Source organism: Prionailurus viverrinus, chromosome B1, assembly GCF_022837055.1.
Source record: "Prionailurus viverrinus isolate Anna chromosome B1, UM_Priviv_1.0, whole genome shotgun sequence".
NCBI classification, from domain to species: domain Eukaryota; kingdom Metazoa; phylum Chordata; class Mammalia; order Carnivora; family Felidae; genus Prionailurus; species Prionailurus viverrinus.
In genome coordinates, this window is record NC_062564.1 from 110,757,655 (window position 1) to 110,782,380 (window position 24,726).

A 24,726-nucleotide genomic window follows, 5' to 3' on the forward strand; every position below is an offset into this window, starting at 1 on the left:
AGAAAAGTAATTTAGGCACTAAAAAGTTTTTGAGGTAACTCAAAAAGTTAGGTTGGTCTAAGGAGGAGAAAAAAACTGAGTACTGCTGAGAGATTATTTTTCTAAAAAAAAAAAAACAAAGAACCCTAAAAAAAACCCTTAAGATCCTTCATACAATTAATATATTTGTTACAATTTTGGGTTAAGTGCATTTGCTTTGACCGCAGTCAACTTCATTTTCCTTGGGTTCCTTTTTTGGCATTATTGATGATAATTTTACCTAAATGAACTGATAGTTTCATTGCCTATTCTCTAGCATGTTGCACATTTAGAAATTTAATGGATCAATATTAAAATTTGGGAATGTATTTCATATACTTTAAAATATCTAAGGCAATATGTTAAAATTATAAAAATATTTTATATTTAGTCTCATAGGCATTTTTGGAAGAAGTTCATGTATCCATATGGGAATTTAGATGTTCTTTTTCTTTTAGAGTAACTAATATACTTAAAGTTCAAATTATTTGTTCAAAAGAACACGAGAAACATATCAAAACAATTCTTAATGGAAAATAAGATGGATAAAGAAAGGAATGTAGATGCAGAATATGAAGATCTTATATATTGGGATAAAGGGATTTGGCCTTATCCCATAGGTCAGTGTCAGTATGTAAGGTCTGGAATTTTATCTCACATACAAGCTAAAAAGTCAAACTCTACTCTTTCATGATGCTGGCAGAAGATAAGAGTTTCCTAGATCAGAGACAAATGACTTTATGATTCACAGCAAAAGCCCTTGCTGAGTGTCACCATGCTGCTTGTGTCAGTTCCCTATGCCCCTTCCCAATCCCTCAGAAGTGACACACAGGGCCAATGATAGATGCCTGTGCACACTGGGTTATGTTAAAGAAGGACACAGCTTTTATAATAAGAAAACACATTGAGGTACCTGGGTGGCTCAGTCGGTTAAGGGTCAAACTTCGGGTCAGGTCATGATCTCATGGTTCATGGGCTTAAGCCCCACGTCAGGCTCTGTGCTGATAGCTCAGAGCCTGAAGCCTGCTTCATATTCTATCTCTCCCTCTCTTTCTCTGTCCCTCCCCCCTTGCATGCTTGTGCTCTCTCTCAAAAATAAGTAAATAAACTTAAAAAAAAAAAAAAAGAAAACATAAGCCTGCTTTTTGTCAAGAGGGAGATGGTACCTAAGGTTGCTCACTGTAAGCACACCCTAAGAAATGGCCCAGATAAAGAACATTCAGGGTCCTTCAATTCTTGTCATATTCAAAAGAATACTAGAGATATTGGGGAAACAGCATATTGCTTTTCCCAATAGCAAGTGGCTGTCACCATTTTTTAATGCCAAGAAATGCATTCCTCTAAAGGATAAAAAATATTGCCAACAGTGACAATGCTTTCTATGCTGCTGACTTTCAGCATAGAGTCACCTCTCCCTTGCTGGTGAGGAGCAAGGGAAATCCTGCAATCTTTGCAAAATCCTCCAAGTGATTTTGGTACAACCACTTCACTAATCAAAGCATTGGGAGCCACTGGAAGTTTGTTGGGGGAAATGACATAATTATATTTTTACTTTATAAAAATAACTCAAGGCATAGTATAGAAATTGACCAGAGTGGACAGGATGAGGACAGAACCTAATTAAGGAGGGTATTATGGCAACCATGATAAGTGACTCTGAGGTGATTCAGTTAATGCAAATATGGATGTAGAAGATGGACTAAGAAAGGAGTGCCATACTGGAGCTGGGTTGGTGGGTACAGGGGGAGATGATAGGAGAACTGTTGGAATTGACACATTGATGAGGAAATCAGCAGGTAGAAGTTTGAGAGGAGAGTGAGTTTGAGATAATATGTCTACTTTTTGAAAAGTTGTGTTTGAAAGATTTACTAATTTCAGGAAACCATGGGTTGAGCATAACTGGGCTCAATATATACCAGGATATAAAGGGGCATTCTATAGATAAGGTAGAATCCAACAATGAGATTTTCCTTCTGTTCACTTAAAATTAGCCAGGATTACTCACTTCCCAGTCAGCTCTGTCAAACACACACACACAACACACACACACACACACACACACACACACACACACACACGCACCACCAACATTTAGCACACTGTAGTGAACACTGAAGTCTACTAGACACTGTATTCATGGTACAAAAATCTTGTCCAAAAATAGCACAAAAATCTCAATATCCATGGGACCGAATAATATCCAAAATGTACAATACTGTCTGGAGTCATTACTGAATGGATGTAAATGAATGGATAATCCAAACACTTCATACTTAAGCCAACAGTTTCAAACTCTTCTCATTGTAATCCATATTTTAAAAATAATTAGGGAAGGAGGGGGGGATAATTTTTATTGTATTCTCTTATTTCTCTATCTCAAATTTTAACACTCAGTTACCTATGAGTAAAATGCATATGGCAGAGGAGAAAAGAAGCCAGTCTGGATAACTAGTTGATGATAAATGAGAAGTAAAACATCATTCTTGGTCAATACTCCAGCTATTGACCAAGGCCCAGCCATTTCATAGACAAAAACTGACATTCAATTGTTATTTTTGATCTATCTGCTTTGCTGCAAAATTAGGTCTAGACACAAATGTCTGAGGCTTCAAAAGTTGGTAAGAGGATGAAAATGGATTTTCATAAGTCTGAATCACTGATATTTTAGTAAATTCAATAAAGACAAAAATTAACCTTGGGCTCTTGGAATATATCTATAGATAATGAGTGTTTCTTCACTGTGTACAGAGTCATGCTCTTACCTGATTGCAGGTATTGATGTCTATGCCCCCCTTCAGATATTCCACTACTTTGTCCAGGTTACCTGCTCTGGCAGCACGGAGGAAGCTTGCATTGCTGTCAGACTGTGAGAAAAAGAAAAGACTTTTAGGTTATTACTGATAAAATAAAAACATATCAAAGACAGAAAGACAAAGAAAGTTTATACTGCAGGTAAAAAAGCTGTAGTTGCAAAATACCTCAATACTGAGTTTAAAACACTGAACAATACTTCATAGGATAAGGTAGCAACTTCGTAGTATTTCTAGAGAGTTGTTTAAAGTCAATGTGTTCTGCTATGTTACAGAGTGTAGAAGAAACTACTAAAATAAAAATACTTGTTACTGCTTTATTTTAAATCTTTGGCCACATTTGAAGATGAATTTACACTACCCCCAAATCCACTGTTACCCATTCACTTTAGCTTTGAGATGCTTGTGACCTTACAGTAAGCCTAATGTCAAGCCAAAAAGGAATCAAAATAGTAAAAGAAATTAAAGACACTGGGTTTCTTCTTTCTTTTCCTTTACTGTTTGGTTTTCAGAAAAGTCTGAGGGAGAATGCTGAGCATGGGTCGTTTGGTATTCATCTGTCCTCATTACAAGAGAAAAACAGAAAGCACTGAGGATGCTTTGAGGAAAGAGGATAGCACTAGTTGGCAGGTGTGGACTGGGCCAATGCAAATTTTGTGATCCCAGTGATTTTGGGAAAACAAGATTCAATTTAACCCAGCTGACATAATACCAAACTAAAATCCCTTGATAAAAATGAGCACTCTTAGTGGAGGCTGCTTTTTAAGTCCTCGTCTTCCCCCAGCACCTTTCAAAATCTGATCATGGAAGAAACAGCTGAATTTTCCCCACAGAACGTCCAGAAGAGAGCCACTCCAGAGATGAAGCCATAGTCACCTGACTCTCTGGCTTACTGGCAAAGCCTGACTTTCAAATCTTAGCCCAATAACGATGATAAACTTTGTTAGGTTCCAAGACACTTGTGTAACTTTATAATTCTTCTTGTGGTATAGCATCTGACTAAAGAGAATGTGGTAACATGAAAAGGGATGCCACTGACCTACTAGGAAGTGAGACACCATTGTGACAGCTTGTAATCCAGCACTGTCCCCAGTAGGCTACACTGCCTCTCTCCCTTGAAGAATGTGCTTGGCAGGGGCTCTTGGCACACTCTTGCAGACCTATTCATTATGGCTGGTGATGATGTACAGAGATAGAAATGGAGGTATTTTTTCTGGGAGTCTCAAATAGGGAATTATTTGCATACCATTCAAATGATTTACACATGGGAAGATGGAAAACCCAAGACTAAATTACCTCACTTTTAACCCAAATACCACAACGATTTATATAGTTATAAATCAGATAGATAATTTACAAAGAGTTGAAAGGTATGACCGAAATCTATACATCTGGAATTCATGCTCTCACTCTTTAGAAGTCTATCACTTGGTTAACACCTGACTGTCCTTCCCTCCCTGCATGGCTGTGATCTGCAGTGCCTCGCTCTTTGCCTCTCCTGAAAGCTATGCCCATGGCAGGGTGCCCTAAGTGTATCTGCAATGCCACAGTGACTGAGTTGTGACTCATTTTAAACTGCCTATTCGATGAAATTATTTTGTGGTTTGCGGCAAATTCTAATCTCCAGGAAGATTTTCCATCTCAGGTTTCTTGCCACAGCACTTAAAAGTGAAAGATCATACTATGCATTATGTTATGTCAATATCTCACAGGAAACATTAGTTACTATAAAAAAACTAAAATGAAACACTATTAGGTCACAGAAAGTATGACATTATTTTCCATATATAGTTTTTTAAAAAGTAAGTCTATGCACTATATATTCTATATTATATTAGAGATTATGCCTAGTAACTACTGTTATCTTGTACATGAGGCTAAATAATTATACTTAACGTTCACACGTTACTGTGGGTCAGGCACAGAGCTAAGGGAGCCAGTCATATGTATTATATCCTTAATACTCACAATAACACTATGAGAAAGAAGCTATTGTTATGCTCATTTAATAGGTGAGGTTTAGAAGATCTCCAAGGTCACACAATTATGTAGTGGAAGATGCAAGATTTAACTTATGTTTATCAGTCCAGAGCTCATCTTAACTGCTACTCTATCTCACCCCTCCAAAGCATCAAAGCAGATGTTACTACAGATACCTAACCTATGAGCTATAGATTGGTTTCAGTTGTGAGAAAACTGTTACGCCCTTGGTCTACATATTTGCTCTGCAAATCATGGCACTTCCTAAATAGAGTGCCTCAGCTGGAGAGAGAATTTTTGGCTGACATCCCTGTCCCCGCATCTATCAGCCATCTATACACCTAGAAAAAGTAAGAGGTGGCTTGTGCTCTTTGCAGATGACATGATACTCTATATGGAAAACCCAAAAGATCCCACCAAAAAAACTGCCAGAACTGATTCATGAATTCAGCAAAGTTGCAGGATATAAAATCAATGTAGAGATACCGGTTGCATTCCTATACACCAACAATGAAGCAACAGAAAGAGAAATCAAGTAATCGATCCCATTTACAATTGTACCAAAACCCATAAAATACCTAGGAATGAATCTAACCAAAGAGGTGAAAAATCTGTACACTGAAAACAAAAGAAAGCTTATGAAAGAAATTGAAGGAGACACATACAAAAAAATGGAAAAATATTCCATGCTCCTGGATAGGAAGAACAAATATTGTTAAAATGTCAATACTACTCAAAGCAATCTACATATTTAATGCAATCCTTACCAAAATAACACCAGCATTCTTCACAGAGTTAGAACAAACAATTCTAAAATTTGTGTGGAACCAGAAAAGACCCGAATAGCCAAAGCAATCTTGAAAAAGAAAACCAAAGCAGGAGGCATCACAATCCTGGACTTCAAGTTGTATAACAAAGCTGTAATCATTAAGACAGTATGGTACTGGCACAAAAACAGACACTCAGAGAACAGAATAGAGAACCCAGAAATGGACCCACAAACATATGGCCAACTAATCTTTGACAAAGCAGGAAAGAATATCTAATGGAATAAAAGACAGTCTCTTCAGCAAGTGGTGCTGGGAAAACTGGTCAGTGACATACAGAAAAATGAACCTTGACCACTTTCATACACCATACGCAAAAATAAACTCAAAATGGATGAAAGACCTCAATGTAAGACAAGAAGCCATCAAAATCCTCGAGGAGAAAGCACGCAAAAATCTCTTTGATCTTGGCCACAGCAACTTCTTACTCAACATGTCTCCAGAGGCAAGGAAGGGACACAAAGGCAAAGATGAACTATTGGGACCGCATCAAAATAAAAAGCTTCTGCACAGCGAAGGAAACAATCAGCAAAACTAAAAGGCAACCAATGGAATGGGAGAAGATATCTGCAAACGACATACCAGATAAAGGGTTAGTATCCAAAATCTATAAAGAACTTATCAAACTCAACACCCAAAAAACAAATAATCCAGTGAAGTAATGGGCAAAAGACATGAATAGACATTTCTCCAAAGAAGACATCCAGATAGCCAACCGACACATGAAAAAATGCTCCACATCATTCATCATCAGGGAAATACAAATCAAAACCACAATGAGATACCACCTCACACCTGTCAGAATGGCTCACATTAACAACTCAGGCAACAACAGATGTTGGCGAGGATGCGGAGAAAGAGGATCTCTTTTGCATTGTTGGTGGCAATACAAGCTGGTGCAGCCACTCTGGAAAACAGTATAGAGGTTCCTCAAGAAATTAAAAATAGAACTACCCTACGACCCAGCAATTCCACGACTAGGTATTTATCCAAGGGATAAAGGTATGCTGTTTCAAAGTGGCACATGCACCCCCATGTTTATAGCAACACTATCAACAATAGCCAAAGTATGGAAAGAGAGCAAACATCCATCGATGGATGAGTGGATAAAGAGGATGTGGTATATATATATACATAATGGAATATTACTCAGCAATCAAAAAGAATGAAATCTTGCCATTTGCAACTACGTGGGTGGAACAAGAGGGTAGTATACTAAGCGAAGTTAGTCAGAGAAAGACAAATATCATGTGACTTCACTCATATGAGGACTTTAAGATACAAAACAGATGAACATAGGGAAGGGAAGTATAAATCATATAAAACCAGGGAGGGGAACAAAAACATAAGAGACTCTTAAATATGGAGAACAGAGGGTTACTGGAGGGGGTTGTGGGAGGGGGGATGGGCTAAATGGGTAAGAGGCATTAAGGAATCTACTCCTGAAATCATTGTTGAAACATATGCTAACTAACTTAGATGTAAATTAAAAGAGAAAAAATATAAACAAATAAAGTTTAAAGGCAAGCAAAAGTATCATAAATGTGATAAGGTAAGGGAAAAAAAGCAAGAAGATGCTAACTGTATAATTCAGCTAGTGGCTATTTCTGAGGGAAGTCAGGGGTGGGGATGAAATGGGAGGGGGGGTACGTAAGATGTGTTGTTAATGGTGATATTCGAGTTCTTGGTTTGAGAGGCGCATTTGCTGGTGCTCATTATAAAATGAAATAAACTAAATCTGTGGAGTGGATGAAAGCTAAAAAAAAAAAGAGCTGGCTTGTGAAAAACTACTTAGAAATATAATCTTTGGGGAATGAGAAGAGGGGGTGAAGCACACATTATATTAAAAAGCCAGTGGACTATCTCTGCCTACCTGCCTAATAGGATTAAACTCAGGAGCTAAGATCAGGGTGCTCTGTCATTCTGGTAAAAAAAAGAATGCCTAGAATAAGTAGAGCCAGAGGGAACACCTGATCCTGAAGGGATGAAGAAACACCTGCAGACATAGCTGCGGAAGCTTAAAGCGAAGATGTTGATCTGAAGGGAGCTACAGGTGTCACTGAGGAAAACCCGATAAACCCTCTTAGAACTTCTTTAGGGACTGGGCATGACACAGAGGATTGCTTTAGCTATTACACAACTTTTTTTTTTTTTTAGGTTTATTTATTTTGAGAGAGAGAGAGTGCACACGTGAGCTGGGGAGGGGCAAAGAGAGGAAGAGAGAGAATCCCAAGCAGGCTCTGTGCTGTCAGCACATGGAACCTCATGCAGGGCTCCATCTCAGGAACCGTGAGATCATGACCTGAGTCAAAATCAGGAGCTGGACACTTAACCAACTGAGCCACCCAGGCACCCCTACATGACTGTTTTTCATAACCATTTTTCTCTTTCCTGAAGCAAACTTTTAAAAAGTAGATGCGAGTCAAAGACTTACAGTCAATCTGTGGAATTTTAGCAAAATGCATTCCCAGTGTTCTGGTGGGTCTAGACCCAACGGAAATGTAACATCTGAGCCACCCTGAGAGGGACCTCTTCAACAGTGAGTTATGGTAAGCTGGATTCTTTTAGAACCCGCTAAAAAAACTTAGGGAGAAAATGCATCATAAATGCATTTTGCAAATGCAAACAAACAAAAGTGTTATTAGAAAATAGATCCAGAAAATGGGTTTCAAGGAGAAAATTAAAATAAGAGTTCAAGTTTTATGTAATATCGACCTCATTTTAGGTACAAAGTATAGACCTGCATGGAAATCCATATTCTTTTCCCGCTTCCACCTAGACACAGGCATTCCCTGTGCTACAATGAGGTCAATCTGTGATTAAAGCTCTCGACACAAGAGCTTAAGATAAACAGTAGTCGGTCTGGTTACCTTCAGTCAACACCGAGATGATAGAGGATTCAGGGACTCACGGTGAGAGATGCGGCAGCTTTTATGATATCATGTTTCCCTCGGAGTTATGACAAAAGTAATTATTTCAAAGTTAAGTGTAAGTAGGGGGGAAGTATGCTCTCAAAATAGATTGATTTCACACATAACAGCTCAATAAAGAGAAAGTGAGGTAATAGCAATGCCTTGGGGGAAAGTCTTTAACAAATGTAAACCTAACCTCTTTCTGCTCTGCTGCGTTATGTCCTAGGACTCTCAAATCCTAAAACCAATTGTACTTAGGCCTATAAAGTCTGATTCCGGACAAGGAATTCAAATGCTGAGTCCCACTTATTGGAATCTGAAACAGATGGATGTCATTAAAACTTGCCCCCTTTGCAACCCTGGTGTGGCATCTCAAGCCAAGAAAGAAAAATTTCCTTTTAGATTCCTCTTGACACAGTTCTGTACATTTTTTGTATCTGAACGTTAGAAAAACAGAATACTTTCTTAGCACCCAGCAGGGTGGACTTGAAAGGCAAAGAGGAATGCACACTCACAGAGCCACATTATATCCTAAAGATAGTGCTTCCCCAGAGTCTAGGGGCATATTCACAGGCGTCCATGAGTTTGCTACAAGATTTTTTTTTTAATTCTGTGCTTACATTTCAATAATAACCTAACAAGAAAAATATAAGCATGTTCCAGGTCATCTAGATAGCTACCCTTTAACAAGTACAACCATGCAATTTTGGTATATGCCTTTGTGTTTACAGTTCACTGTGTAACAAGTGAAGTAGATATGCCATATAGATGCATGATATGCAGAAAGTTTTGCCGTGGTGCAGAGAATGATCAGAGAATCTGATCACTGTACATGGCAGGATGGTACACATGATAAACCAAAAAAAAACAGCAGTCAGCAGCCACATTAAAGTTGCAAATAAACGTACGGCTCAGATGCTATCTTTGCATGGTTCAACTTGCATCAACCATTGGCAGTGAGTGTAACAGAAAGTCCACGGGGAAACGTTTTTCAGTGCCCAATTTTCGCATTTACTGGATTATGTACGTACAAACCTCCGTGGAAATATTAATTTCCTCTCTCAGTAAATACGGAGAGCTTTAAACGATTATCAAATGGCATGCCGTTAAAATTGACATTAGCAAATTTCTCTGATAGCTTTAAGTTTTATTACTGTGAAGTGAAAAACAAAACCTTAAACGTGTTAATAATGGCTTGTACAACATGCTTACAAAAACAATTCTTTGTTATTTTCATTCAAGTCAAATTCAGAAGCCTATTAAATTATAGAAATCTGGGGTTAAATCTTTTTACTCTTAAACCGTGTATCTGTTAGTTTTAGTCAGTGCTATACATTCTACTCAATTGGAGTCAAGCATTTGAATAATGCTTGTTTTGTAGTTTTGTTTATGCTTACTTTGTAAACTTTCTTTTTAGCAGTGGGTTATGATTTAAGGAGCTTTGTGTAGTTTTGTTTTTACAAAACTGAGCCTGGGTGGCTAAGTCAGTTAAGCACCTGACTCTTGATTTCAGTTCAGGTCATGATCTCAAAGTTGGTGAGTTCAAGTCCCGCATCGGGCTCTGTGTGCTGATGGTGTGGAGCCTGCTTGGGATTCTCTCTCCCTCTCTCTCTGTCCCTCCCCCACTCACTCTCTCTATCTCTCTCTCTTTCTAAGTAAATAATGAAACTTAAAAAAAATTAACACTATAATAAATATAACAACACTGGAAGTCATGAACTTGTTTTTATACTTTGAAAGAGTAGACTACATTATTCAAGTTTGAGAAGCATGGGTTGAATAGTGTGAGTCGGCCAGCAGCCTTTATCAGCCTCCACAAATATTTGCTGATTAACCTGAAGGAAAGCACATGTTCCCTGTGGAATTTTAATAATTTGCTTATTTTCTTAGGACGCAGTTATTCCTTTATAAAAGCAGGGTGGTTTATCAGTCTAGCTGAGATCCACATTTTTATAGCAATGCAAAATAAATGAAATTTATTAAAATAACTTAGGAGGAATCTTAATATGAATATCATGAAATGGAGGACATTTCTACCATTCCTTAGGTGTTTTCCTAGGAATGCCGGGTAAGGTAAATCCGTGTCTAGCAAATCACGAGTTGTATGATCTCACATCTTTGTGTATCTCAGTTTCCTTATTAAAAAAATAAATGTACTTTGTAGTTTCTGGGGGGATTAAATAAGATGATTTGAAGGTGCTTAGCCTTATGACAGGCACACTGAGGACACAGTGAGCAAAGCTAAGTATAGATGCATCTTCATGATCTTCTTTGAATATAAAGGCTGTTGCCAGAAGACCAGAGTGTTTGAAAATACTCTGATGTGTGCGGGTGCAAAAGGACAAAAAGGAAACCAGAATGGGATGTGTGCGGTCTGTTTCCAACTACAAAGATTTGACAAAGCACCCCTTTGTGATATAGTAATGTTTTTACTTAAATAGCCATACTTTTGTATAAGGATTGCTGGATTGTTTAAGTATTAGGTCTTTTAGTAACTCAAATTGTTATCACTATCTTGTTATAAGCCAAAAATCGGGGGCAATAGAGAACCGCACACTAGATGTACTAGAATTTTTTTAGAAATAATTTCATAAGTGGTCCTTCTGCAGTTAGAACACACATAGGACAGGTAAAACACTTTATACCACACAATCCTACCTGATAATTTCTAGTTAAACATGCGGTTGTTTGAAATTACATTTTTATATAAAGATAAGGGACTTTTTCCCTTAGTATTGTATTTTGATGTTGACTTTCACTAGCACACCAGGTAAATTATTTCACTCATTGATGTTTTCCCCATGATTATCACCCATAAGAAATAAGAACTAAAAAAAAAAAAAAAAAAACAACTATAACATATAACATACCAATTCCATCCCTTTCAGAACATTGTTTTACAATACTATGTGAAGATTCATAAACCCCTTGTACAATTCTTACAGTTTAAAGGAGAGTAAAGCTGCAATATTATACAGGAATAGGAATGAATATAAACATTATCCACAGATAACAGATCAACAGATCTCACAAAAACAATGCCAAGCAAGGTAAGTCAGACTTGAAAAAGAACATCTTTATGATTCCATTTATTAAAGTTCAAAAACCAGAAAAAACTAATCTATAGTGTTAGAGTCCGAATAGTAGGTTCTAGAAGGAGGCAGAAAAAACGCATCTAGTTGCTGGTAATGTCCTAATTCTACTTTTCAGCTCTGGGTGTTGTTAACTGGGTGTGTAAGCTTTGTGACAAATATCAAGATGAACACTATAATTTATACATTTTTTATGTATGTTATAATTAAATGAAATATTTACTTTAAAAAGATGGTGACACTGAGAGAGAAGCATGTTGTTTTTAACTTCCACAATGGTAACAAAAGCACTTAAGACTAACTAGATGAAAAAAATTAGTATTCAAAAGCAGTATCTTTTTTCTCACAGTGGAGACAATTTTTTTAATTCAGACTGTTCGTATTATGCAAGGTTTTTAATGAAAATATATTGAAGGTATTACACAGTCGAAAAAGCAATGCAGAGTACTAACTACCCACAATTTTGTTCTTTAACTCCAAAGGTTTCCTAAGTCAAATTTTAGAGCACTTTATTAGTGGTTCTGATATTTACAGAGACTTCGCAATTATAAAAACCTTATGATTCTCTCTCATCATGCATTGATTATACTCTTCCTTTAGCATTAGTTAAGGTTATTCTACTTTTCTGGTCCTTTGTACATATCATACAAATGGTACTCCTCTGCTCTTCAAAATGCTTATTACAAATCTAAGAAGACAAGATCTGGTTCAAGGATCTCACCTTTTATACCTTAAAAATTTTATACCTTAAAAAACTTCTGTACACTTACTTTTCTGTGACACTTTCTAAAAACTGAACCAAAATATTAATAATATGATAACATTCCTTAATGAATTGAAATTACTACCACAAGAACACAGAAATCCTAAACTAGTAGAAACAGTAACTCTAAGTTAGAAAAAACATTTGTGATGTACCCTTGATAACTATTTTATACTTCAAATTCCCTACATGATTTTGAAATTTCTATAAGTTTTTATATGCATCTATTTTTAAAAGAATTACGGAGCAGAGGAATATGAATTCCCCAGTTAGTATTTTATGATACAGTAGAAGTCTGACTTGAAAAGTGAGTGTTTTGCTGACATTAGTTTGGCTTTAGAAAATGTTTCTATATCCAGGCTCATAATTAAGATGCTTATTGTAATGAAACACATCAAAACTTTCACTAAAATGGGAATTTTTACAAAGACAGGTGGAAACATTCTTAACTGCTTATAGTTCTCACTTGCCCATTAAACGTTATGGTGAATTTAAGCAACTTCTCATAAGGCAGAAAATCCACAGGCTTTGATTACTTGTATTCTGGTGTATGTTCTGCTATGACTCTGAAACACCTACAGAACTCAGAAGTTCCATCACTGAATACAACATGTCAATTTTTTCTGAATTTCAATGAGAAAATGGTAAGTTTGTAGATGGAAATATTTGCGGCTCCTTTCACATTCACAAATCTCCACAAGAAAATCAGAATAATAGGGAAAACATTTTGCTGTAGCTATAGTTCTGATGTCAGATTAAATAACTTGAGAGTCATCTTAAAAACAAATTGAAAAGCACTGACATTGAATGCTTCAGATTTTCTCAAGAGATAATACATTCTTTGGGAAGTGTCAGTTACATGAACAGATTTAAGACACTACTGTTTCAGTCAGGTAAGAACCTTGATGATTGCTTTAGCTATGAAACTACTGAACAAGAGTTAATACGCTATTGCTTGACCTGGTCTATTGGAAAAGTCCTGCCTAGGTTTTTATGTTCAAGATGCTGAGGACGCAAAGGCAAGCAACATGGTCCACAAATCCTATACTGAGTATTATACTTTCTCCATAATATCCCTTAATATTTTCAATAGCTAAGGTAACATGGAAGTCTGCATTTAACATGCCAACAATAAAAATAATGAAAACTTAGAGATCCACCATAGAAGTTTAATAATACATACTATATCCAAACATGGCTGAATCCTAAATAGTTCTCTATTATTGCTCAGGGATCCCCAAATGGTATTAATTGTGTGTAAAATAATGAAAAAAAATTAAATAACTCGTATCCCAGACCAAATGTCTCTTCTAATTTCCCACTATCTGGACATCTCTATAAAAGTGTTCTGCCAACATTAAGCTCAACACGGCCCAAATGAACATGGGCCAAACACGGAAGAGCTTATCGAGTTTTTATGTAGTGTTCACAAATCCCCAAAGGAATTTCCTTTTGGATCGTCACTGGCCATAAAAAGAGTCAGATTTATAAATGAATAATAACCAACTGTAATAACATTGAGGTGAGGAGAAAAAACAAAGCTCTTGATATAAGTTGGTAACAATATTGACCTCTTTAAGGAATCTTCTCTACACCAAAACTCTTTTCAGTCCCTAACTAATGAGTGTGTTCAAATTTTACAGAACCTTTGAGGAGAGAAGATGTGTTAGAGTTCATCCCACTGCTATACTTAAGGATCAGAATTATTGGACCTGAATTAGGTTTTAGTCTCCCTTGAAGGCTCTTAAAACTGGAGATGAGGGGCGCCTGGGTGGCGCAGTCGGTTAAGCGTCCGACTTCAGCCAGGTCACGATCTCGCGGTCCGTGAGTTCGAGCCCCGCATCGGGCTCTGGGCTGATGGCTCAGAGCCTGGAGCCTGTTTCTGATTCTGTGTCTCCCTCTCTCTCTGCCCCTCCCCCGTTCATGCTCTCTCTCTGTCCCAAAAATAAATAAACGTTGAAAAAAAAAATTTAAAAAAAATTAAAAAAATTTAAAAAAAATAAAAAAATTTAAAAAAAAAACAAAAAAAACTGGAGATGAAAAAACAGACCCAACCAAGTGAAAATATCTTTCATCAATTTTTATTATCCAGGCATCCTACAGTGTTAATTTTCTACTGCCCCTTTGAGGGTAGGCACCACATTTTTATCCCTATTTGCCTGATTATTCTTCATCTTCAGACCATATGCTCTGACGGAGACATCACTCAAACAGAAGCAGCTTCGTGAGGCAACACAGATGAGGAGCGGACTGCACCCCCATGGCTGGCACATACTAAAAAGTAAACTGCTTCTTTAGCATGGACTTATTCAGGATTGAAAAAAAAAAAGTACATTCTTGCAATGAAAGCTTCACAACTGGCTTATTTTATAATATAACCACTATCTTAAAAGAACTTGCATATGTTTTTCTATCATATATATCCTTACACTGTTGACTTTCGTGTAGCCCTGTTAAGAAGCATGTAGAAATACAGAAGGGCTTTGTGTTTACAACAGCCTGGAGTACATCTGTAAGTGTCGGTCACATGGATTTTCTAGGGAGATCACTTAATTACAGCTTAACAACCACACACTGTGACAACCTGACTCAGCTTGTTTAAATGCAATTCTGAACTCATTTATAGTGTTTAAAAAAAAAAAAAAACTAAAAGTGCATCAGTTACCCAATTCAGATTTTTTATTTTCATTTTTTTCAGTACATATGTCCCACAATATTAATATCTACTTCAGAATAACACAGGAATTTGAAGTCATTACTTTCTAATATAATTACTTGTCTCAAGACAATATATTTATTTTCTAGGAATAATAGACCCAAGAATTCTGGTTGTGCCACCCTTAGGGTTTCTTTCTTTCTTTTTTTTTTTTTTTTTTGTGGAAAATCTTTCTAATTACTGGATGTCATGAATTTCAGCATGATAATTATGTTGTTTATTAGAAATAATTTGTGTGTCTTTAGTCCTTTTCATTAAACTACTATTAAGTTCACTGTCATCTGTAAGATGGCAAGAGCCCACCCTTCTGATGTGCACATAGTTTTTAAGAAGTTGTTTATTTGCCCCATTCTCTAAAGTATGTGGGTCCCAAAGGGGCATGCACTGCTTTCAGCCTCTTTTGCATGTTTGCAATGATCTACATGGACACTGAGTGCAAACAATGAGCTTTAGAAGGCAAAATTCCAATTCTAATAAGTCAGCATAATGCTAAATGTAATACATAAAATCATTTTTACATCCATTTCCTGGCCCCTATGATGCCGGTTCAGTGCTACAGAGGAGAATGTTAACAAACTTTTAAAAGTTAAATTTAAAAAAACCTCAAAGGGGGCGCCTGGGTGGCTCAGTCAGTTAAGTATCCAACTTTGGTTCAGGTCATGATCTCTCAGTTCATGAGTTCGAGCACCACATTGCGCTCTGTGCTGACAGCTTGGAGCCTGGAGCCTACTTCAGATTCTGTGTCTCCCTCTCTCTCTGCCTTCCTCTGTTCATGCTCTGTCTCTCTCTCAAAAATAAATAAATGTTTAAAAAAACCTCAAAGAATACAAAAATACCAATTCAAAGGAATATGTGCAAACTGATATTTATAGCAATATTATCAACAATAGTAAAATTATAGAAAAAGCCCAAATGTCCATCCACTGATGAATGGATAAAGATGATATATATCTATATCTATATATATCTATATATAGATATAGGTATATAGATATAGATATATAGATACAGATAGGTACATGTATATATAACTATCTCTGGAATATTACTCAGCCATCAAAAAGAATGAAATCTTTCCATTTACAATGACATAGATGGAGCTAGTGTGTATATGCCAAGCAAAATAAGTCAGAAAAATACAAATACCATATGATTTCACTTGTGTGGAATTTAAGAAAATTCATACATAGGGAAAGAAAAAAAGATAGAGAGGGAGGGAAATCATAAAAGAGACTCGACTGAAGAGAACAAACTTGAGGATTGCTGGAGGGGAAGTGGGGGGAATGGGCTATATAGGTGATGGGTATTAAGAAGGGCATTTGCTGTGATGAGCACTGAGTTTTGTATATAAGTGATTAATCACTAAGTTCTACTACTGAAACTAATATTACACTATTTGTTAGCAACTAGAATTTAAATAAAAATATGAAACATTAAAAAATGGAAAAAATAAATAATTTTTAAGATGTATACTGTTCAAGAAGCAAATCACTTTGGGGCACCTGGGTGGCTCAGTCCGTTAAGTGTCTTAACTTCAGCTCAGGTCATGATTTCACCATTCTCAAGTTCAATCCCCACATTAGGCTCTGTGCTGACAGCTCAGAGCCTGGAGCCTGCCTCAGATTCTGTGTCTCCATTTCTCTCTGCCCCTTCCCCGCTCGTGCTGTCTCTGTCTCTCTCTTCCAAAAATAAATATAAACATTAAAAAAAATACAAAAAAGGAAGAAGAAAATCACTTCTCAGACTCACTAAATGATGTTGATTAAATTACTGAAGGGGCGCCTAGGTGGCTCAGTTGGTTAAGCGTCTGACTTTGGCTCAGGTCGTGATCTCGCAGTTCTTGAGTTCAAGCCCCGTGTCGGGCTCTGTGCCGACAGCTCAGAGCCTGAAGCCTGCTTCAGATTCTGTGTCTCCCTCTCTCTCCTCTCTCGCCCCTGCCCCGCTCATGCTCTTTCTCAAAACAAAAAATTCCTGGAGGGTCTACAGTTGTACCTACCTAAATGTGTACGCACCAGAAAAACCATCTCTTTGGTTTGAAAAAAGTATAAACAATTAGTGAAACAACAAGTTATTCTGATAATAAATAAAATAATTTAGTCAGTCCTTAATGATAAATTATTTAGTCAGGAGTCAGATGAATATTGTTGAAACACCTACCATGTGCCAGGTGCTGTGTTAGATGCAAGCGATTGAATGTAGAAGAAATATGATCTATCCCCTCAAAAACTTTCAAAAGAGCAATTTAAGCTGCAGTATGGTCCATAAATTAGAAGTGGACATTAGTGGATCCGGGGAGATCAATTTCGAGCAGTAGTCCAAGAGATAAATGCTTGTTTTGTTTAAAAAAAAATACTACAAACAAATATGTTTGCTCACAAACACATTAAGATATAGAATAGAAATAGCAATATAGTATTTGATAAAGTTCCTGGAGATAAGTCAGGTGGGAAACATAGCAGGCACAGGACTAGCAAGTGCAAGGTCATAGTGGCATAAAAGAATATAGTATGCAGAAAACTCTAAGTAATTCAGTGTATGTGAATTACAAAGATCATGCTGAAAACAAGAAAGAAGTAAAATTCTAGAAGTCTGGCAGTCCCAGACCATGAATGTTCTTGTATGCCATCATAAGAAGATTGTCACCTTATACGTGGGGGGCCAAAAAAAAAAAAAAAGGCCAGGATCAGAATGTTGTTTTAAAACAGTCATTCTAGTAACATATGGAGGATGAGTTACAGGGGAAAAAGAATGGACCTTGGGAAACAACTTGGAATACTACTGCAATAGTCCTGATGAGCAATCTCATCAGAGACAGCAATGTGAAAAAGACATAATTTCTCATATAGAGAAAAGAAGCTGTAAAACTTGGGGAAATCGAATTAGAGGGTTTATGGAAGAGAAGAAATTAAGGAAAGCTTGGAGGCATCTAGCTTCAGCAGGTAATGAGTGACCTATCTAATCAATCTAGGAATTTAGGGACAAAATACCCTAAAATTGGAGAGAATACAATAGTTTGGTTTTAGACTGATTAAATATAAAGTGCTAACACTACACAGTAGTGTATTAGAAATACAAGACTAAATAGTCCAGGAGAGTGGTGCCTGGCTGGCTCAGTCAGAAGAACATGCTACTCTTGATCGTGGGTTGTGAGTTCGAGCTCCACACTGGGCATAGAAATTATTTAAATATAAAATCTAAATAAATGAATGATTTAAAAATAAAGAAATAATAAAAAAAAAATAAACAGAGTCCAAGAGAGAGTATGTACTAAAGAAATAACCCATAGAAATAACCTCTGGGTGATGGTCTGTTTTTTTTTTTTTTTTTTGTAGAAATACTGGATTTTGCTTCACTCTTAACCATTTCTCTGTCCATAACACTCCTAGGAACAGGGAAGCCCTTTTGTATTGCCTCTACAAGTGAATAGTATTGACCCATCAACATTTTGCATGAAATGCCAGGAAGTGCTAATAAAATAGAAATTGCAATATATATGTATGTACACAGCATATATATCAGTGAGACTAAGACTAAAATAGAATTCTGGACAGGAGCTTTCTCGTGGGCTCAGAATACTGATATCATGCAGCTGACATTTCCCCACAAGCCTGGAATACAATTAAGATATTGCTTTATCCTCAATGGATGTGACCTACTATAATTTTCTAAATTTACCCTTGTGCTATGAACTGCAAATGTCAAGAATGGTTTGAGCTACTAAATTCACGCAATGTATAGAGCTTATATAATTTTATACTGAAATGTAAAACACAGAATGGAAAACTGGCTTTAAAAAGCAATGATTTGATTAATTATAGTATATAACACATGCCAGTGGAAAAAAGATTAACAAATCAAATGTTTGTAGCTTGCACCACTTTTTTTTCCCCTAAACATTCCAGCTCATACTACAAAATCCCTCTGTTGGAAATCGGTCAATAAAAACTCCTCTACTTATTACTGACTTTCAAAGAATATCTGCATGTCTTCTGAAGCAGCTTTCAAAACAAATTCTTGATTTTTTGGTATAAGAGCATTGGCATCAGCTCTAAACTGAATTTTGAAAAGTAATGGAACTGCTAATTTAAACATAACTAAAACAAAAACAGGCTTAATTCATCTTATAGAACTAAGCTTTAGTTCAGATGCCCAAGACCATTTTAAAAGAAAAATCAGGCCTAAGCCAGGTTTAATGAAAAATGAAGAATCCCCTACTAGCTGTTTTTAATTTTCTGCCTCCTATAAGAATTTATATTAAATGGACTCTGTGGGTCTATTTCCCAAAAGTTTGGGATAGCTTCTTTAGACACCTTTCTGGGGCATCCGGGTGGCTCAGTTGGTTAAGCATCTGACTTCAGCTCAGGTCATGATCTGATGGTTCCCCAGTTTGAGCCCCATGTCAGGCTCTGTACTGAGAGAGCCCGGGGCCTGCTTCAGAGTCTGTCTCTCCCTCTCTCTCTCTGCCCCTCCCCACCCCTCTCTCAGTAATAAATAAACATTAAAAAACAAACAAACAAACAAAAAACCTTCCTAACCTACCCTCTCCCTTAAGTTGTACTCTGGGATCCCATAACACCCTGAGCATTCAATCATTCACTAGCGCCCATAGTTTACCTGTTTACCTATTTTCCCTAACTAGATTGGCCCTCTACAGTAGAGGGAATCCATGACTTACTCATCTTTGTGTCTCCACTGCCCAGCACAGTGCCCAACACAGAGTAGATCAATAAATACTTGGGGAAATGAAACAAAAGAAGAAGTTCAACAAGGTAAACTTGACCAAATAGGGGCATGAATCAGCACTGGTCAATAGGAATTCAACTAGTGAAAATTTTGCTGAATCAAGTAAATACTTCTGCAGATTTCCTGAATTTTAAAACTTGGTTTCAAATATTGATCAGCAAAATTTATACTTGTTATATTAATTTATCTAAAACTCATTACCCAAGATTAAGTTTCTTTGAAGTTTCTTTTATAATTCTATCAGATATCCACAATAAAACCACATGATGCCTAACTCTTCCTAGGGATAAATGAATAAAGAGTAATGGGTAAGGATGGCCTCCCTTTGTATCATTATTATCTTTCAGTTGAAGTCATGAGAACACTACCATCCTTAGCAATGGACTTGATTAGATGGGCTCTGGAGCTCAACATTCTCCGACTGAGTAGTTAACAGATAGTAACAACAACATTAGTAAAGAAATTAAACATAGAAGGAACTAGTATCTTAATGACACTAACTACACGGAACCATTAGTGTTCTGGTTTTTTAGAAATAAGAAACTATAATTTCATTCTTCTCTGGGGAAAAAACTTTATATAAAGTAATAATATAAGCTTTTAATATTGTATAAATTATCCAAAGAGGAGGAGAATTCCTGACAACTCAGTATTTCTGAATGCATAACAATGTACAGCAATTTCTTTCAATATCCCCAGTAGTTACCAGAAGACTAACTTTCTAAATAAATTTTTAAAAAGATCATTGGCTTGTTTCAATTATTCTGACCAAGATACACAGAAGAGAAGCTGTTTTCTCTCAGAATTATTATGCATATAAAATATACCTCACTTTAGTCATAGGAAACCTGCATATTTAATTCCACCTCTACATTCTTATTTAAATATCTACCTGTGGTATAACATATAAAGGTAAACCGGTGTGTGTGTGTGTGTGTGTGTGTGTGTGTGTGTGCAGAGTCATATAGCACATCTTCAGAACAAAACTATAATTTTACTTGAAGGCAGGAAACATGCCATAATCCTTAGAATTTCCAAGGCTGGTTCAATACCTAAAAATATATATATTAGTCAATAAAGATGCTTATGTCGATAATGAAACCTTGGGAAGAACATTAGCATGTACACAAAGCTTATACAAAGGTGACAACAGGTAAGATAAAAAGAAGTTATTCCAGCTTTAATTGCTCAAAAATTAAACTTTAGAAACTAAAAAATTTCTAAACAAGCATTAGGTTACTTTGGGACATATAAAAAGATAGCATTAGAACTTGTTTTGCAAAGCAGTAGTTAACTACAGCCAAAAAGTTCTTGTTCATCTAACAAAATTAACTTAGTTGAAATGTCAAAACTCTTCATAAATATTAACACCATAGATACCTCATTACTGGTCCTTGACTAAGAACCAGGTGGCAAGCTACCTTTGTCTCCATAATTCAAGGACAAACCTTGTGAAAATAAGAGGTATTGAGAATTTTATTTAAAAGTTGTTTACATTGGGGCACCTGGGTGGCTCTGTCAGTTAATCATCTGACTCGTGGTTTTGGCTCAGGTCATGACCTCACAGTTTTGTGAATTTGAGCCCCCCTTCAGGCTCTGCACCGACAGCACAGAGCCTACTTGGGATTCTCTCTCTCCCTCTCTCTCTCTCTCAAACTCTCTCTCTGCCCCTCCCCCACTCTCTCTCTCTCTCTCTCTCAAAATACATAATTTAAAAAAAAGATGTTTACATTGGGCCATTCCTGATTAGCAACATTTGAAACGGGAACCCAACACATATGTGAAGCATGACGAGAACTTGGGCATACATTTAAATTCTGTGGCACCGCTATAGGATACAGTCCTCTATAGCTGGAGAAGCTCCGTTTCTATTTGGTTTATTTTTCCCACATATAAAAATTGTAGGGCATTTTGTAACTGAGTTTCCTCTGATAATGTCTTCTCATAAATGTAACTATCAATTTATCACTTATTATGTAAAGTGGTTATTACAAAGATTGAGCCTGACCTAAAGCCTTTCTCTCTGATTATGATTTCGAGCAAGAGAATTGGTTACACATGTTATTATTGGGTTTACTACATTTTTTTTCACTGTATTTTGTTTTAATACAGTTATCAAAAAGCATTGTCAGTGAGCAAGTCAATTCTTCATCATTTTTACATGATTTATCTATATTAATGTAATTTTAGTGATTCCTTTCTTAAAATGTATAAATATCATCCTACAGAATATGGACTGACACACACCACATGAAGATTCTACATACCACCCAGAATTGCTTCCTCTAAATTGTCCACCCACTCGTGGGACTCTTCAACATACAGTTTGCTTTTGTGTGCATACATTCTGCGGCTCAACCAGACTGCAAACTCCTTAAAGGGAGTTTTTTGTACTTTTTGTATTTCTTACACTTTCCACTATAATATTAACGGTTCCTTGTACAGTATGCCAAACACATTTATATTCCCACTTAATCCTGATAAAGCACCCAAGTCAGGAAATTGAGGCTTAGTGAGGTGAAGCCACTTGTCCACGGACTTTCAGTAATAAATGCCAGAGCAAAGACCGGCCTCCAGTCTCAATCCAGAGGTCCTAATCATAACCACCAAACACTACCATCTCTCAACAGCCTCCCCTACAGTTTTCACTGTTCACTGTTGACTGACTTACCAGGAGTATCTGCTGCTTTCTGTTCCGGAGAAAAAGTTACTGCGGCCTTATTCCTGGCCCAAAGATCATGTTCTGATCTCTCTTGATGCTCAGTTCCCTTTCTTGAGCTAGAGGCAGGGCCCAAAGTTTAACCATAAGGCACTCACACCTCTGGAATACTGAGATTTTTCTTTAACACTGCTAAACCAAGAGTTGTGACTTTTTTTTTTTTTTTTTGAGAGAGAGAGAGAGAGAGAGAGAGAGAGAGAGAGAGAGAGAGAGAGAGAAAGAGAGAAGGTGTGCACATACAAGCAGGGGAGGGGCAGAGAGAGAGAATCCCAAGCAGGCTAGATGCCCAGCATAGAGTCGGACATGGGGTTCCACGACCGTGAGATAGTGACCTGAGCTGAAATCAAGAGTCCGAGCTTTAACCCACTGAGCCACTCAGGCGCCCCCGCAAGAGTTGTGACTTTTAAAGACACAGCTGTACTATTTCAAAATATGACTGCAAACCATATTTGGCGATCTAGAGCAACATCTCTCAGTGATCACGATTACCATACAAAGGACAAGTTTTTTCGAGCTCCACAGCATGGTAAGCTTCAAAGACATTTGTTCCTCTGTTTTTAAAGCAGCATGCAGACTTTTACTAGCTCATACTGACATATTTCCCTGAGTGGGATTTAAACCTGGACTGCTTCCAAGAGGGATGAAACCTCTCTCAGCTGTTCTTAATTAATCATCACACCTGCTGTTTAAATGTTGATTACACCTAGAAGAAAGCTTAATAGTAAATCTTATTTTCCCAGTAAAAATTAAGTAGTAAAAATGTTCCCATAAAAAGTCTGTTCCTGCAAATGAACTGAAATGCTAAATAACAGTAGGATATTAAATAAAATAATAATTTGTTATAAAACCAAAAGAATATATAAATATATATCCCATAAGAGTATTTGCCTAAAACCATACAACTTCCTATGTTCTTTAACTCAATTTTTTTGTTCCTATATCTCCCTTCCCTTAAACAATGTAGGGGGGTAATTATAAAAACATATATGTTCTCACAGTACAACATTTGGAAAGTGAATTTTCAAAAATCAGCCAGCAGCCGCAATTCCATTACTCAAATTTAACAGTGCATATTTTGATGTATTTTCTTCTAGAATTTCTCTACCTATATGCTGTATACGTGTGTAAAGATCAGGTTTTTACAAAGCTAAGAAATAATACCCTGTCTTCTCCTTTTAAAATATTATCAACTAAGTATTGCCACATCATTAAAAAGTTTCAAAGACATTCTAATTCTCATACAATAGTTGATAGATCACAGTTCTTTTTAGCTTTTCCTAATCATTTGTACAACTAGTACCTTTGATTTTCATTATTGTCAAGGAGGTTATGGTGAAAAGTTTTTGTCTTTGTCCTTGTTGTGATTATGTCCATTGTTTAAATTCCTAAAAGTGGAATGATCCTGTAAAAGATGTAGATTCTTGGTACATATGGTAATACTGCAAAACTTCCCTTGAGAGAGGCTGAATCAAAAGATACAGTCGTATCTGTTTGTAGAAGAGCTGATCTCCACACAACACCCTCAAATTTGCTTTGCTCAGTTGATATGTGTATCATCATGGTTTTGATTTATGTTTTCCTTTTTTGAAGAATGTGGCACTTAATTATACATGTATCGTCTATTACGTTTTTGTCTTCTTTGACTTGTCTGTTCACATTTTTGGTCCTTTTGGGGTTTTAAATGTCCTTTTTATTTTTGAAAACTCCATATTGACAAGTTAAGATTTTGTCATATTTGTTGCAAACTTTTCTGAGTTTGTTATTTTCTTTCGAACATATATTTTGACCTCTAGAAGTTTTTAATTTTATAAATTAAGAAGTATAAAATATCTTACTTTTGGATGTTTTTATTCCATTGCTTTTATGCTTTCCAACCCTGAAACCAATGAAATACTTCTCCTCATTTTCTTCTAGTTTTAAAAAGTTACATTTAACTATTTTTTTAAAGATTTTTATTTACTTATTTTAAGGGGGGGTGGGGGCAGAGAGACAGGGAGAGAGAGAATCCGAAGGCTCTGCACTGTCAGAAAGCAAGAGTAGGACACTTAACTGTCTGAGCCACCCAGGTACCCCTCCATTTAACTTTTAATTCTCTGAAATTTATTTTGGTATTAAGCATAAGTTACAATGTTACTTGGCATTTTCC

The 24,726-nt window shown here is 36.5% G+C and overlaps 1 protein-coding gene across 11 annotated transcripts in view; it reads right to left on the reverse strand.

Moving 5' to 3' along the window:
• The window catches only part of ANK2 (ankyrin 2), a 273,390-nt gene that overhangs the window by 209,044 nt on the left and 39,620 nt on the right, over positions 1 to 24,726 (reverse strand). For all 11 annotated transcript variants that reach the window (XM_047855596.1, XM_047855597.1, XM_047855606.1 and 8 more), the window contains exon 2: positions 2,781 to 2,882. In XM_047855596.1, the coding sequence (XP_047711552.1) occupies positions 2,781 to 2,882 (102 nt within the window). The remainder of the gene's footprint in view (positions 1 to 2,780; positions 2,883 to 24,726) is intronic.